General features: G+C 21.5%; 1 protein-coding gene across 1 annotated transcript; it reads right to left on the reverse strand.

Annotated features, from left to right (window-relative positions):
• Positions 1–13,886: 13,886 nt before the first annotated feature.
• LOC129610060 (U3 small nucleolar RNA-associated protein 18 homolog) lies at positions 13,887–15,663 on the reverse strand. The gene is made up of 3 exons (XM_055522387.1): positions 15,028–15,663; positions 14,203–14,963; positions 13,887–14,134 (listed from the first exon to the last, which is right to left on the reverse strand). The coding sequence occupies exons 1-3, from the start codon at positions 15,617–15,619 to the stop codon at positions 13,991–13,993; spliced, it is 1,497 nt and encodes a 498-aa protein (XP_055378362.1). The 5' UTR covers positions 15,620–15,663; the 3' UTR covers positions 13,887–13,990.
• Positions 15,664–16,172: the final 509 nt, after the last annotated feature.

The raw sequence follows: 16,172 nt of genomic DNA on the forward strand, positions 1-16,172 counted from the left end.
AGCCTAGTTGCGTTAAACAGAAGTTGTTTCTGAATTATAAACCTTATATTCGATTTCACGAGATGATTAACCACGCTAAATTTATTTCTACACAGTACTTTTAAAAATTTTCGTTTTTTAACATTTCAACATATCATTAAAAAGTAAAGATTATTTATCCTTGGAAGCCGCTATTTTGTAGGCTAATTTAAATAGAAAAAGTTTCCATCATTCTTCTAAATGGTAGCAAAAATATATTTTATGAGAATTTTATAAAAACATTTAATATATGTACATAATAAAAAATTATAAAAGATATAAGATTTAAGAGATGGTGCAGTTTTTGATATTTGATGATTTTCCTTCGACCTCCATCAGAAATCCATAATCATTGATAAACATATAGACCGACATCTTCCTTAAAATACTCTTTTTTGCGTAACCTTAACAACAACAATTTATTATCATCGTTAGAATCGGTCCAAAATATTCGCCCCCCCAGTCCTTTGTCTCCCGTCCCCCTTCCACCTCATATTATACTAAAAAATTTCGTTTTTATTTAAATTTCATTATCATCATCCTCTTTTGTTAATGATATTCATAATTATGTCATTAGCATATTGCTTTTTCTATATTGTTTTATTTTAGAATTAATTTCATGGAATAAAAAATTTTTAACTAAAATTTGCTTCAGCGATTATCCGTTGCCATTATTTTAAAGCAGAAAACTGCTTTAAGTTATCAACAAGAATGAAATACAAAAAACAAGAGCAATTAAAAATTCAATTACAAAGAATTGTTAGGCAATAGTTTCTATTCCAAATAGAACGCAAAATCTTTATAATTAAGCGCATTAACATTTGTAATATTGTGTCGTAACAATTTAAAGTGTAAACATGTTATTAAAATTATGAGTTCCAGAAATTATATTATATTGTTTGAGTACATATAAGAATAAGATTTTTAAGAAAATTATTTTTTTTTTACATAAGTATTTATTTACTTTATATAAATTATTTTAATAAGAAAAGATTTAATCTTGTGTAAATTCACCTGGGTGACATAACATTTACTTGCGACAAGACTTTAATTTTCTTAGCATATTATTTTATATTATCTACTTTTTCTTTTTGTTTTTATTATTTTTGTCATATCCTTCTCAATAAATGTCTACAATTCTTGTATAAACATATACATATGTATATTATTTTTGGAATAAAAATGAGAGGACGTAATAGAAAAGAGAAAAAAAAACAAGGTCGAATAATATATTCAATATTTTTTTTTTTCATTTTCATTTTCAGGAAAAAAAAATAAAAAAATTCATTTTATTTCTACATAGGAGTAAAATAGAGTATATACATATATATTACATATAATACGTACATAAAGTACATGTACGCATAATGTTGCCGCCAGTTGATATCATTTAAATAGTAAATATTGAAGTTTTTTTTTAAATAAGAAAATCTAGGAAAAAAGATATTTAAAATACCCAACCGCCGAAGAAAATTCATCCACTAGGATTAAGAATTCGTATAATCTTAATATAAACCCGATATTTAGCTTCTTTGATTAAATATCAGGTTTATATTAAGAATTGAAAGCTTATACAGCTGGGAAATTTATAAGGTATACACTAATTATAGTATATTACTAAATAATATTGAGAATCCAAGAAAAATTTTTCAGTTTTGAACTTTCGTTGAATAAATTCTTTTGTATTTAATATTTAAATCAAAATCTTAAGTTTCGTAAAATTTTATTATTTAATATTAATTTTTTATTAAATATATATGTTTTGAGAAATTGAGACCTCCAGTACAAAGCCTCTAATAGTTAAGCCTTTCAAAATCATCAAAATATTTATAAGCAAAATAAAAGTCGTCATTGTATTCTATAAAAATTTTAATTAGAAAATATTAATCGTCCGACAGCATGAATATAGAATAGTAAATTCTTAAATCACGTAAATTCTGACAATTTTAAAAAATATCAATTTCGTTTTCAGCAATTTATAAATACTAGGACTTCCAGAAAAACAATTTCTATTGGTAATTTAAATTACAAATAAAATTTCGAATATATTACAATTTAAGAAGTCGTCGTCATCTTGTTTTCTAAATATACCCACACATATATATTAATTTTCTTTTTCATTTTCTCCTTCAGATTATATGTGTATATTATGGATAATATGTAAATTATTATCTTTGTAGACTCTTAAGTTTTTTTTTTTCAAATTTGTATGTAGCAATATGAATAAATATTATTGATAAAAAAAAATAAAAATAATATTGAGATATACAAAAAAAAATATGAAATTGAATAAAATTATTCAAAATAAAAAATAATTTTTTTTTTTCTTATACTCTTACTTATTCATAAAATAAAACAAATATTCTATATGTGAGGGGTACACTTGAACCCAATTATCGATTTCTAGATATTGTTGATTAACTTCGCTTGTTATATAATCTAAGATATTTGACAAATAAAAATGTTATTCAAACAAGCTTCCTTCGAGAACAAGCAGAAGCAAGATTAAAATTTGGAATTCCTTATATTAAATTACTCACTTTATAAGTTTGTTCTCGAAGGAAATATGACAAAAGCTGTGAATATTAAAGAATTAATTGAGTCCTACTTCAGAATTCTAATTGAGAATGAGTTCCCTTAAAAAAAAACAACAAATTACTTAAAAAATTTTTTCAAAATCAAAAATTTCTTAATAAAATTTATATTGTAATTGATTTCGTATTCAATTACTAGTTTTACACTATATTAATATTACGTTAAAAATAAATTTTCCAAAAATAAATGCTAGCTAGCTAGAAAAAATATTTTTTCCCTTTTCCCAAAAATAAATAAACAAACTCAGCAAAAAAAAATTTCATTCCCTTTTTTTTCTCTTCTTTATTCCGACAGTATCTTGAAATTTGTACTATTATAGGGGAAAAAGTTTCACCATGCCATGTAGTACAAAACTCATATTGGGAAAAAAAAAGCAAAATTTTAATGCATACTAAGCATTATGTGTACACAGAAAAAAAATATATACGTATATGATTAAGTTGCAAAGAAAATAATCATAAAATTTTAAATTATAATTTAAAAATAAATATTTATTAAGTATTTTCTATTTACTTGATTAGAAACAAAGAGAAGCAGGACCAAAAGAAAAAAAAAACAAAAATATCCTATTTGCATCTCTTTCTGATATTATTTCTGTTCTCGTTCGCAAATATCTTCGTCAAGAAATCAATTTTGAAAGAGAAAAAAAAAATTAATAAAAATTTACTTATTTTGTTGCAAAAAAAAAATGTGTTTAATGTTTCAATTTTATTTTGTCCTTTGAAATCTGAATTAATATTTAGAAATCATTTTTCTACTATTTAAAATTCAATTCTCTTATTGTATATGTATTTGTATATCTAGAAAATTAAACTCAAATAATCACAAATTTTAAATTAAAACATTTTATAAAATTCTATATTTCTCAAATTTCCAAAATGATCTTCCACAATGAGCACTCAAAATTTGAAATGCATTGAGTTCCAAATATAAATCTAAAATGTATTGGTTATGCAGTATAAACGTACAACAAATAATGAAATTAGATACTAAAAGCCGAAACAGAAGCAATATTAAATGGCAGCATTCATTATTCCTTAAAATTAATTTACTATTATTAAATTAATTTTAAGAATTAATGAATGCACTTCATTATAATCGAATTTATTTGAATTTGAAATTAATGCCCAAGAAACCAATATTTTAAATAATCTATATTAAAAGAATTCATTATTATTTATAAAGTGCACAGAAATCCAAAGGAATTCAAATTTAAAGAACACTCTTTGAAAAGTGTATAATAGTTTATTCGAAATTCTGATTTAGTTAAGAAACTTATGCAATTAAAAATTTTTATAATTTGTTAATACGAGTATGTAACTGTAGCTAATATTTGACACACTTAACAATTTTAAATTTTTGCCATCACATAAGTATATACACCCATAAAATGCAAAGTTTTCATCATATTAAAAATTTAATTGTTATTCCGACATTTACATTGTAATTTCACTATACCAGCATAGGTAAAATAACATTAAATTATATTATGCAAGTTAAAGAGTAGAACCCAACCCTTAATATTAATACATGTTTTATAAAATTAAATATAAGAATTAAGAATGTTAAATTAAATATAAAGAAATGTATAGACATAACAAGAAATAAGAAGTGTGGGTATTAATATGCAAGAGTAATTAATACATAATCTTACATTGATATAGCATTATTACATGATTAATATTTTTGTAAAGGCAACACAGTTTATATTAAATTATTAAAATAACAATTTTGCATATTTTTAGGATAAAAAAAATATGAATTGTAAAATTGCTGGTCTTATTACAAAGATCGTATCACTCACAGACTTGGTGTTAATTTGCCAATTTATTTCGGAGTTCGTAAGATTTTTCATTACTCTATATAGCCCTCGATTTAATGAACTCAAAGTAATATATAAAATGTATGCTTAATACTAAAATTTTGCTTTTAAATCAAAAATAAACCATTCAAAATTAATATTTTTTTTTATTTATAATGTGACTACAGTTAACATAACAGTTAATACAACAGTTGATTATTTTAATCAGACAATATTGTTACCAGACTATTGACCGGCTATATTGTTACCATAGGTCATTGACTAATGTTATAATAATTCAAAATTCATAATATTTAATCCCGCATTTATTTATTTATATATGTACGATTAAATGTAAAAATTAAATTTTATTCATTTTATATACTTTTAAAAACATATTCACTTTTAATATTATTACATACAATAAATTAGATAATTAAAATTTTATTGTAAAATATAAAAATTACCATAAAATAAGACAAAAACTTTTATACTTTACTTTTTATACATATTAATATTCTGAAATAATGAAATTTCTAATTTTAAAAATAAATTTCAAAAAAAACGAAAATCAGAACTTATGAACTCATATTATATTATACGAGTAACTTTATTATTTAAAGAAAAGTTTTATGAATTTTCTTGTAGATTTCAAAACACAAACTATCTTATAATTTATAGCTAGCTATATAATATTTTAGTAACCATATTGTTTGGACCGTACATTATAGTTTATAGCATCCTTTACATTGAATAGCATACTTTGCTTTGAATATGAATTATATTGTGAATAATAAATTTTTAAATAAAAGAACCCAATTAACTATTTTATTGTATTTTAAAATAATTACCCTTAATTAAATAAAGCAAATCTCTTCTCGCCTGTGCTCTACTCATTTAGCTATAAAATAAATGAAACTTTAAAAATCATAATTTTTTTTCGATATTTAATTTTCAAATATTTTGGAATATGTAGTTTTTCCTTTCTAGCATATATTATAGTATATTTAAATGTATATCAAGTAGTATTTTATTGAATGAAGTGAATAAATTGTTTAGAGAAAGTTTCATTTATTTAAAATATAGAATTAAATAAATTCCAAGAATCTAATATTTCCACGAATATTCAATTCTTTTTCTAAATTAAAAAATTTATTTTCTGTTCCTTTTTTTTCTTACAAAACTAATTGAATTGTTAAAATGCCACTTAAATAATTATATTTTATATATGTATAAAATTTTATTTGTAATTGCAATTTAAAATTATAAAATAAATAGTTTAGTTTTTCAATTAAATTTGTATAAAAATTATTTTGCAATTATAAATTAGTTTTATTTTATTGTGTCTTGCTATTTATATTTTTATTATTGGTTATACAATAATTAAATTTGCCTTACACGCAACTTTAAATTTGTTGTTTAAGTCTGATTTATTTCTATATGTACTAAAAATTTTATACACACACAATGTCTGATTTGTACTAAAATCCTCTCTATTTCAAAATTATTTGTTATATTTTAATTTTAAATTATACGAATTATGTAAGGAACTTGTACAGTCATTTATATGCAGTCATTGATTTTTTACGTTATTATTGCTCCAAAATAATCTATTTGCGAAAAACTCTCGAGTAAATTAATTGTTAGTTAATTATCAAACGCGTTATGTATGCAATAAAAATTACAATCTATTATAATATATTTGCCCTTCCACTAAATTTATTTTTTTAATTTTGATTTACTGCTAATTCACAATATTTTTACAGTAAAGTGACAGTAGTATGTCAAATAAATTTTAATATTGTACATGTTACATAATATTCTTTCTTAAGTCAAATATGACAGTGCGAATATAAGCAAAAATACTTATGTTGATAGCAAGTGAATATTTTAAAATATTTATTAAAAAAAAAATAAATTTTTTAGAAATATTTAAAAGTAAAAAGAAACCACCTACACATTTTATGTCATTTAACAGCAAGCAATTCAACTACATTATTTAAAAGTACTCACAAGTATGAACGTATTCGATAAAATAAAAAAATATTAAAAATTTATTATTACAAAATTTGCTTTCATAAATTTAATTGAAAAACATTAAAATTACATTAATTATAACGTAAATCTTATTTGGAATAAGACTGGAATAAGAGAGAAGACTTAGCGGTAAAATCCTTTTATATTATTTAATACTTTAAAGGTTAATAAGCATTTTTTCTACGCAATTTTTAATTTTTTTACATTTTCTTTTATTTTCTATGGAATATTTTTCTCTGGCATTGACATAAATATTCTTTTTTTTTTCCTCTATTTTCTCTTTATGAAAAAAAAAAATAAATGAGGGATTTCCCCTTGAATAAAGAATTTATTTATAATTTTATTATATAAGTTATAGATGCATTGATATTGTATAGTTAAAATGCTAGAATTATTCTGAAATTAAAATTTCTTTTTGCGTCATTACGTTAGAAAATCAAATCCTTATATGTAAGTCTTATGAAAAAACTAAGTATTATAATTATTAAAAAATTTAATAAATAATTTCAATTTAAATTACTAATAAGGAATTATAATTTGAAAAAACCAAATTAATTTACGTCAAATGTGCGGTATTTGCAAATAAAATTATAATCTTTTACAATAAGAACATATGTAATCAGTTAATTAACACCAAGAGCCTATCACGACTGTAATAAGAAAGAAAAAGTCGGGATGGTTATGCCACACATTACGATGACCGCCTGAAATAATTGCAAGAAACAATTGCAAGACAATTGCAAGAAGAAGTGTTAGACGATCCAAGAATACATGGCAAAGAATTATAAAGTAAGAAATTGCCACGGAAAACATTACATGGGCAGAAATAAAACGAATGGTCTCTAACAGAGTTTGTTGGAAGGGTTTTGTAGAAGCCCTATGCTCCCAAGATAAGTAAAGCAGGAACAAAAAAAAAAGTAAATCAATAAGAATGTAAGTTGTTAAGACATCATAAATTTAAACCTTCAAAAATAGAAAAGCCTTCTTCAAAAGAAAAAAATTTTAAAATTTACATCTATTAATCCCAGTTCCCCTCCTAAAGGGTAAAATCAACTAACTACTCATACAATACGATTTTTCTCACTATTCCGGGTATACAACAATAAAAGCTTCTTTTATCTGTATAAACAATGGTATATGCGTAAAATGTTACTATGACAAAATCGTCACTCTTATATAAAGTTATATTAAATCACAATTTTTCTTAAATTTTCCACACAATATGTCTTTCAAACGGACAATTGCTGAAGCTAGATGTACTCGTAATTGTTTAGCTTAGGCAAGTTTCTGTAAAAGTAAACGAATGTTATTTTCCTATGTCAGAAAATATTAAATACACCTACATAAATGTTATTATAGACAGACTCAATCAACCGTGTAACCTTATAATAATTTGGTTTTGTTCTTTAAATTTTTATTCTTCTCCTGGCGGTATGCAATGAGACGATTATAATAATAAAGAATTATGTACAATATTACGAAATAAATGTATTCAATGTGTTTTTATTAAAAGACTTAAATTGTTTAAAGGAAATGTACTATTTTACAAACCAGTAGTTTTGATCTGAATTTTTAAAATTGTTAACCCTACTTGTATAATACATACACAGTATTTTTAACACAATTACTTCATATACTTAAAAAAATTTTTAATAAAATAAAAAATTTTTACTAAAATATTATTTTCAATATAACAAAAGAGAATATACAATAATATGGCATAAAAGAATAAATAACATTTCTCTCAATTAAGAAAAAATAAATTAATTAATTTTTATTTATAATTTTTGTTTTTTTTTTTGTATTTACAATTTAATAAAACTTTATTGTTTTGTTTTTTTCTTATTTATTTTGAATTTTTAAAAATTATGTATAGTACACGTAATAATAAATTTTTTATTTTATAAATATTAAGTATGCATATATTTCATAACTTGTATATTTTAGGAAGCACATAATATACTTTATATAAAATGTAAGTAAAATTTTTATCGTATTTGTATGTAATGCTTAAGTAATATTTTAATTGTATTTTATTTGTAGAAAATATTTTTTAAATTTAAATATATTTATGCACTTATACATATATACATATGTATTATTATTTTGCATATGTATTTGTTAATATTAATTTTAATATAATTATATATTTATATATTAAAACTGTTATACATAATAATTTTATATTATGTTATATTCATTTATATATTTGTAAATATTGTATAGCGTACACATATCTGTTTTTTTTTTTTTTTTAATATTTTTATTATAAGTTTTTTTATTGTATGTTTTTTATGTAATAAAATTTTAAATAGATATTATATTGAAATTCGAAAACTAAATACACTGTATTTTATTATAAAGCCTAAAAATGAAAATGAAATTTTAATAAATTTAATTATGTAAATATATTTGTTAAAAATTGCGTTTTTAATAGATTTATAATTAAAATTGTCCAATTATAATAATAAATTTGGCATATTGATTTATAATTTTTTAAATATAGAACTGTTTTACAGATTCAATGGGTACAATGATGAAATTGTTTAAATGAAAAATAAGATTAAATATTAATTTGAATGTATAATAATTTTTATTACTTTTTCCTTCTTAATTTCCAAATAAAATTAATTATCAATTTTTTTTTTTATTTTAATAATTAATAAATTAAAAAAATTTTGTTTTTTTTTTCCAATTTTTTTCAAAAATCGATATTTTATTAACTATAAGCATTCAATATGTTCCTTTACAATTTAAAAGATATTTTAATTAAATATTTAACTTGTATTGAAAATTTTTAAATTTGAAAAAATTTCACCAACACAATTTTTTTTTTTAATTTAATAACATAATATTTTAAATGTTAAAAATATTTTTAATAATGATGAATAAAATATGAAATAAATAAATTAATTTAATTATATAATTGATGCACATAATCTCCACTAAACGTTGTATCTTATAACATTGTAATTTTTAAAGTTAAAAAAATAATCTCAGAATATTTTACATAAATTTAATTTTGTTATTTAAAAAAAAATTCAAGAATTTAATTTTGAAGTTTAATTTTTTAAAATTAATTTTAAATTATTTTATTTTAATAATAATTATTTTATTTTTTAATATTAATTTAATTTTGTTTAAAAATTTTTAAAAATAAATTAAATTTATTTTTTTTCCCATGGTTAAAAATGAAAAGTTATAATATTTGTTTTTCATTAATTTCAATATTAAAATATTTAGTAATATTTTTTTATTTAATTTTGAAAAATTGTTATATTAAATTATCTTTGATATTTTAATTTTTACTGACAGAGTTACCAGATTTCTATATTCCAAATGTATGAAAAATAATTTTTAATAAATTGTATAACACATTTTTTTTTAAGCACTTTATTATTATAATTAATAAAAAACAAATAAAATAAATAAAATAATTTTATATAACAAAATTTTTAAAATCAAATATGAAATTTGTACGATAATTTATCAGCTTAAATAATTTAAATAATATATATGTATATAACTTTTATATTTTTATTAGAAAAACACTTATTTATTATGTTATTAATATTATTTTATTTTTCAATTTAATTTAATTTATAAATATTTATAAATATTATGTTTTTTTATAATGCTTAGATTTTCAATGTAAATTTTATTATTTTATTAGTATAGTATATATACACATTCAAAAATAAATTCAAATAAATACAAATTAAATCTTGTATTCGTATAACACTCCAATTAAAAGGCGATGAAAAATACTTACATAAAATTACAACAAAAAAAAAAACACACAATTATTATTAATTAAATTAAATTTTAAATACAAATAAAGAAAACTTAAATATTACTCTTATATACCAATTACGGAATAAATATATATGCACTTTAAACATCTAAATATTTTTATAAAATATGTACATATATAACATACCAAATAATTTAATTTATTTTTATAAATTTTCATTAAACATAAATTTTTTTAATAAAATATTTAATTATTTTAATTTAACACCCTTTTCACATTTTTATATTTAACAAAATAATCAATATTTTAACAATATACATACTATATATAATATTATTAATTGTATTATATAAAAATATTCTATAATATGTGGAAACTTCTTAATTTGCATTAAAATTTATTGAAATCAGGAATAATTTTTTATAAGAATAACGTTAAAAAAATATTATAGAAAAAAAAAAAACAAAATAAAATTTTTTTTTTCTTATAATTTTTTATAATAATAGGATTTTAAATATAATATTACTTTTCCATATATTTAAAAATTAATTATATATTTTCAAATTATTCTCTTATATAGAATCTGTATATATATATATATTTATTATTTTCTTTTATTTTTTTCAGTATATAATATAAATAATTTTTATTCTATACTTTTTTTTTCTATTTTTTATTTTTTTTTGGTTTTTTTTTCTTGTATAATGTTAACGAGTCGCAAATATTATTTAACGTACTGAATGGTGTTTTAAACGCGACGACGTCCACATTCAGACTAAAATTACGAAAGGACATTTAGAATACAAACATAAAAAAAAAGGGAAAGATTAACTAAATAATACAGAAAAAGAAAGATACGTTAAAAAAAAAAAAACAGCAAAAAATAAGATATTTCAAAGGATGCAAAAACAAAAAAGAAATTATTATACTGTTATATTTAAGTTTAATTTAATATACAAACACGTACACGCTACATTATATTATACAAATACAAAATCACAAGATAATTTTTAAATGAGAAGATACCAAATACCTACTTATATGTAATATTGTTATACACGCAGCATATTATTCCAATAGAGTAACAAAGATCCTTTTATTTATAATACTTATTTGGTTTTTGTTATTTTATTGCTTTTGTTGTAATTTTCATTATTTCTTATTTTTATGTAATTATATATGTACATATATGGTTTTTATTATAGATAAGAATATTCTAAAAAGAAAGAAAAGTTATACATCTCAAAATTTTTATTTTACTTTTATATTCTTACATTAAGAGATTTCTTATGTGGAGAAAAATTACAGCAACATCGTATTGTATGGAATAAAAATTTAAAAATTTTTTTTCTCTCTCTCTTAAAGATATTAAACTAGTGCGAATAATGAGAAATAGCAATTTAAAAAAGAAAACAATTAAATTAATTTAAAATTTTTATTCAAAATGAATTTTATTCTTATTTCATCCTAAAATATTACAGGTGATTTTCGTATCGTAAAATAATATATTTAAAGTATATTGTAACAAGCAAATGGAATATTAAGGAGGGTTAGTGCTAAGGTAAAATTTGAAGGCTTCATTAAAAATATTTTAACATAACAGATGTTATGTAAGGCTATTACAGAATTAGGAAAAATTTTCAATATAGCCTGTAATTACGATATTTAAAAGCTAGTGTATTAATGCAAAAACGTTATTTAATATTTTGTTACTCATTATTCATCAAAATAAAAGCTACGATAATATTAATCAGAATTAATAATATTTAATAATTTATTTAAAATATTAAAAAATTTTGAAGTATACAATATTAACATGTATCATGCTAATATTCATGATTTGTTTTTAAATAAAATTTAAATTGCATATTAAAGCTTAAACAATTAATCATAAATAAAAATTTAAAAGATTTTTTTATAAAACCTCCAAAAATTTATAAATTGCGTGTGTGAACCATATGAAGTATCTGATAAAGATGTTATATGATAATAAAATATAATATTTGAATGTTTTCGAAAATATTACAATATTTTTTTAAATTATCTGTTTACATAAATTTAAAAAATATTCATAATATTTGTGAACATATGTAACATTTTATTATTGAATATTTTGTAATTTTTATTTCCTTTTTTTCTCTTATATTTGGAAATAAAATAGAAAATAATGTACAATCTACGCCGTCGCGACATCTCAACAAAATGATTACATTATTTTCTTAGTACATGAGTACCTAAAATTTATAATAGAAATATGTACTATAATATTTTTGATAAATTTTATAATCATATACATACATACATAGAATTTTCACAACTGTTCGAAAATTGTATAAGTAAACATTATGCGTATACTTTATAATATAATATAATAACAATCCAAAGTAAAGACATGAATACTACTATGTACAACTGAATAATATAATTGAATCAAGTATAATACATTTGGAAAACTGTAGTACCTACACTTTTAAAATTTGATTTATATTATATATAGCATTATATATGGGCATATGCATATTAATATACATAATTATAATATTAAGAAAGCGAACGTATACAAAAGTTAGAAGAAAAAATAAATACAAGCATATACATTAAAAATTTATCCTGTTTGGAGATCAGTTAGTGGGCATAATTTAGATTCTCTTTAAAATAAAAACAAATTTATTTTTTTCTCTTTTTGCAGTTATTATGATGATGATGAAAATTTTAAGAGAATTTCTTGAATTCTCTTTTAAGGCCATGTTACATAGAACTTATTTTACTCTATAATATTGTGCCTCATATAATTACATATTATATTACATTATTGATGTAAATTTATCATATTATATATATGTAAGAGTTAAATATCTATAACAATAGTATAACAGTTAATATTATATTCGAATAGTTCGCAATATAATTATACACAGTTATACTCCAAATTTTTCTATATTTCCCTACTATCTTATTTTTAAGAATGACTGGGAATTATAAGCACTTCAAATAAGAACTAATAAAATCTAAGTAATTTTGTAAGAATTTTATTTCATGAAAATTTTTACTTATAGATCTTTTTCATTTTATTTTCTTATATGTGTATATAAGAAAATATTGCGATATTTTTATGGAATATTCTGGTTTTTTAGTTAGATCTTAAAAGTTTATATTAATTGTAGTGTAATGTCGTTGATATACAAAATATTAATATTTAAAGAAAATATTTACTTTTCCATAATAAAAATAAAAATTTTGTGTTAACGTAGATAATAAGACGAAAAATTAAATAATACGCCCTATTATATGAAATTAATAAATTCAACAATGAATTATATTTGCATATATGTATTATTAAAGTCATGTTAAGTCTGTATTAGCATGGTTAAATCTACAAATGTTTCTATAAATTTCTAAAGTTTTGCGTTTCAGTTTTAATAAAGTTCGGAACAATATCTTTATACATGTCAATCATTTTTTTAACTTTCATCTTGCAACGAAACACAAAATATTGTTAATTTAAATAAGAAATTTAAGACCCAATAATCCAAAAATAATTTTGTAATTTGAAAATAGCATTGTCCTCATAGAAATATCCCCACCAAATCCCCACAAGATGTTAAATTTATTGTGTTACCGTTATTACTAAGATTTTAAAATTGCCTAAATAAAGTCTATATAGAGACAAAACGCTAAAAATTAAACTTATAAATTTTATATTTTATTAAAAAATTAAGCAAAGATTAAATTTTTCCAATGTCTAAAACTTTATAAATTTTTATAAACTTTCTATATTAAAATGGTTAATAGTTATTAAAATGTTTCAATCTCAAGAGTGGAACTTCCCCTTTGAAATTTCCCATTGCAAAAAATCCAGAGTTAGGCGAAAATTCTAATCTACGCACTTTTCCAAACTTTATTTGGTCACCAGGAAAATTCATATAAACCTGAAAATACATTCAACACAACAATTTTATTACAATGAATAATTAATAATTTATTAAAATTAATTTACCGATGCTGTTGGAAAATGAACTAGTCTAACAGCGTTATCAATTTTATTAGAGCATAAACCCAGAATTTCACCGGTATGATTAAATTTTAAGTCTGTAATTGAAGTTCTAAGATTGTATATTACTTTCTGAGGGATTGGATTTGTAGTTTTAAATACGTCCGTGTAATTATATACATTAACAACACCTTCATGGCTGCCAGTTGCAACCAAACTGCTGCTCGGATTGATTGCTACACAATTTCCTTTTATACAACCTTCATCAGAAAATATGTGATCTACTTTTTGCTGACGTATATCAAAAATAGTTATAGTGGATGTCGTCGAATGAGAGAATATCTTTTTGGAATCATTAGAAAACACTAGAGAAGTACATTGATCTTCTTGCTTAAATGTATATAACAATTCTTTTGAATTCATATCTAGGAGATGAACTTCACCAAATCGACCAGAAGCTACTATAAAATTGTTATCTGGTGAAATTGCGAAATTTTTTAACTTTGTCATCACTTTTGGTAAAAATATTCTAGTTGCAGTCATTTTAATTAAATCATAGCAATAACAAAAATTTCTTATGCTCCCAATTATCATGTCCTTTCCATTGGCAAGTAGCTTTGAACATTTTATTGGAAAATTTTTGAATTGCATACTATGCAATTTATCATTTTTCAAACCATCAATTGAATACACAGTCGCGACACCGTTCTCCCCGCTAGCAATCGCAACCGTTGATGTTGGATGAAATTGTATGTCCGTAATCGGACCTAAAAAATTAAAAATAGTTAAAGTTAAGCATTATTCTACAATTTTAGATCTTTAAAATGCTACCTTCGGAATATGTTGCCCGATTAAGATCCTTAAGCTTCTTAAAACTTATGAATTGATTTTGTAAATTTGCGTGAGTGGAGGGTGCTAAATGACCAACTGTCTTAAGGATCTCTTCATCAGAATCGACCTCTTCTTCCCGATCTAAATCAGCCCATTTTGGTGTGGTAACAACTCTTTCGAATCTTTTTGTTAAAAGACTTTTGTAAGATTTATCTTTGTTTAAATGATTTAAAGAACCTTGTCTTTTTTCGACAAGAACATCTCCCACCCTGATATTATCCTCATCATCTGAATCATGCCAAACTGCTTTTCGTTTGTTGCCTTCTTCACTATCATTGTTTTTTCGTTTTTTATTTACTTGCTCTGCAAATCTGTTAAGCAAAGTTTTTTTATTACCGAAAACCAGATCTTCCAAACTTGTTTCTTCTTCAACATTATCTTTCTTAAAATGAGAGTTTTGAGTGGTTAACGTTTCTGTGCTACATTCATTCGATTTTTGAACTTCCAACTGATTACTTGTATTTTTGGTTTCTTCTTCTTCAGCAATATCAGTATTAAGTTCCCCAAATAATTCAGATTCTGAATCAGACATTTTTAGACAATATTGGTAAACAAATTTATAAAAAAGTTAAAAACGTAAAAATGTCAAAAAACATAAACAATGACATGTGGGTGCTAGTGTTGCCGAGAGTACTTTAATTTAACCAAGTATAATGTACATTCTATACAATGCTACCGTTATACTGAAAACAGCTTTCGCGTTGTATAGATACATTTTAGTGTTTACCAAAAACTATTTTCCCTTTCATTATTTTGTTACGATACCATATGTGTACCTTCTTTATATTCAGCCTTATGCATAATATCGCAAAACTCTTAAAAAGAAAATTTCTCCCACTATAAAACGTAACTTCTTCATACAAATTTAAATTAATTTAATTTTACTAACGAATTCAGTTATTCGAAACTCTAATATATTTAAAGTATTTTTTTTTCCAATCGGTACTCTAACCATGGGCGTTTACTAAAAGATAAACTTTTATGAAGTCGAGTTTACATTCTACTTTCATCTAAGGTTCTCTAAAATCTTTAAGCTCTTCCCCAGAATAATCAGCAATATATTCTACTACCAAATCTTATGTCTG

The sequence above is a fragment of the Condylostylus longicornis genome, unplaced genomic scaffold (genome assembly GCF_029603195.1).
Source record: "Condylostylus longicornis isolate FDR11 unplaced genomic scaffold, ASM2960319v2 ptg000043l, whole genome shotgun sequence".
Classification (NCBI taxonomy): domain Eukaryota; kingdom Metazoa; phylum Arthropoda; class Insecta; order Diptera; family Dolichopodidae; genus Condylostylus; species Condylostylus longicornis.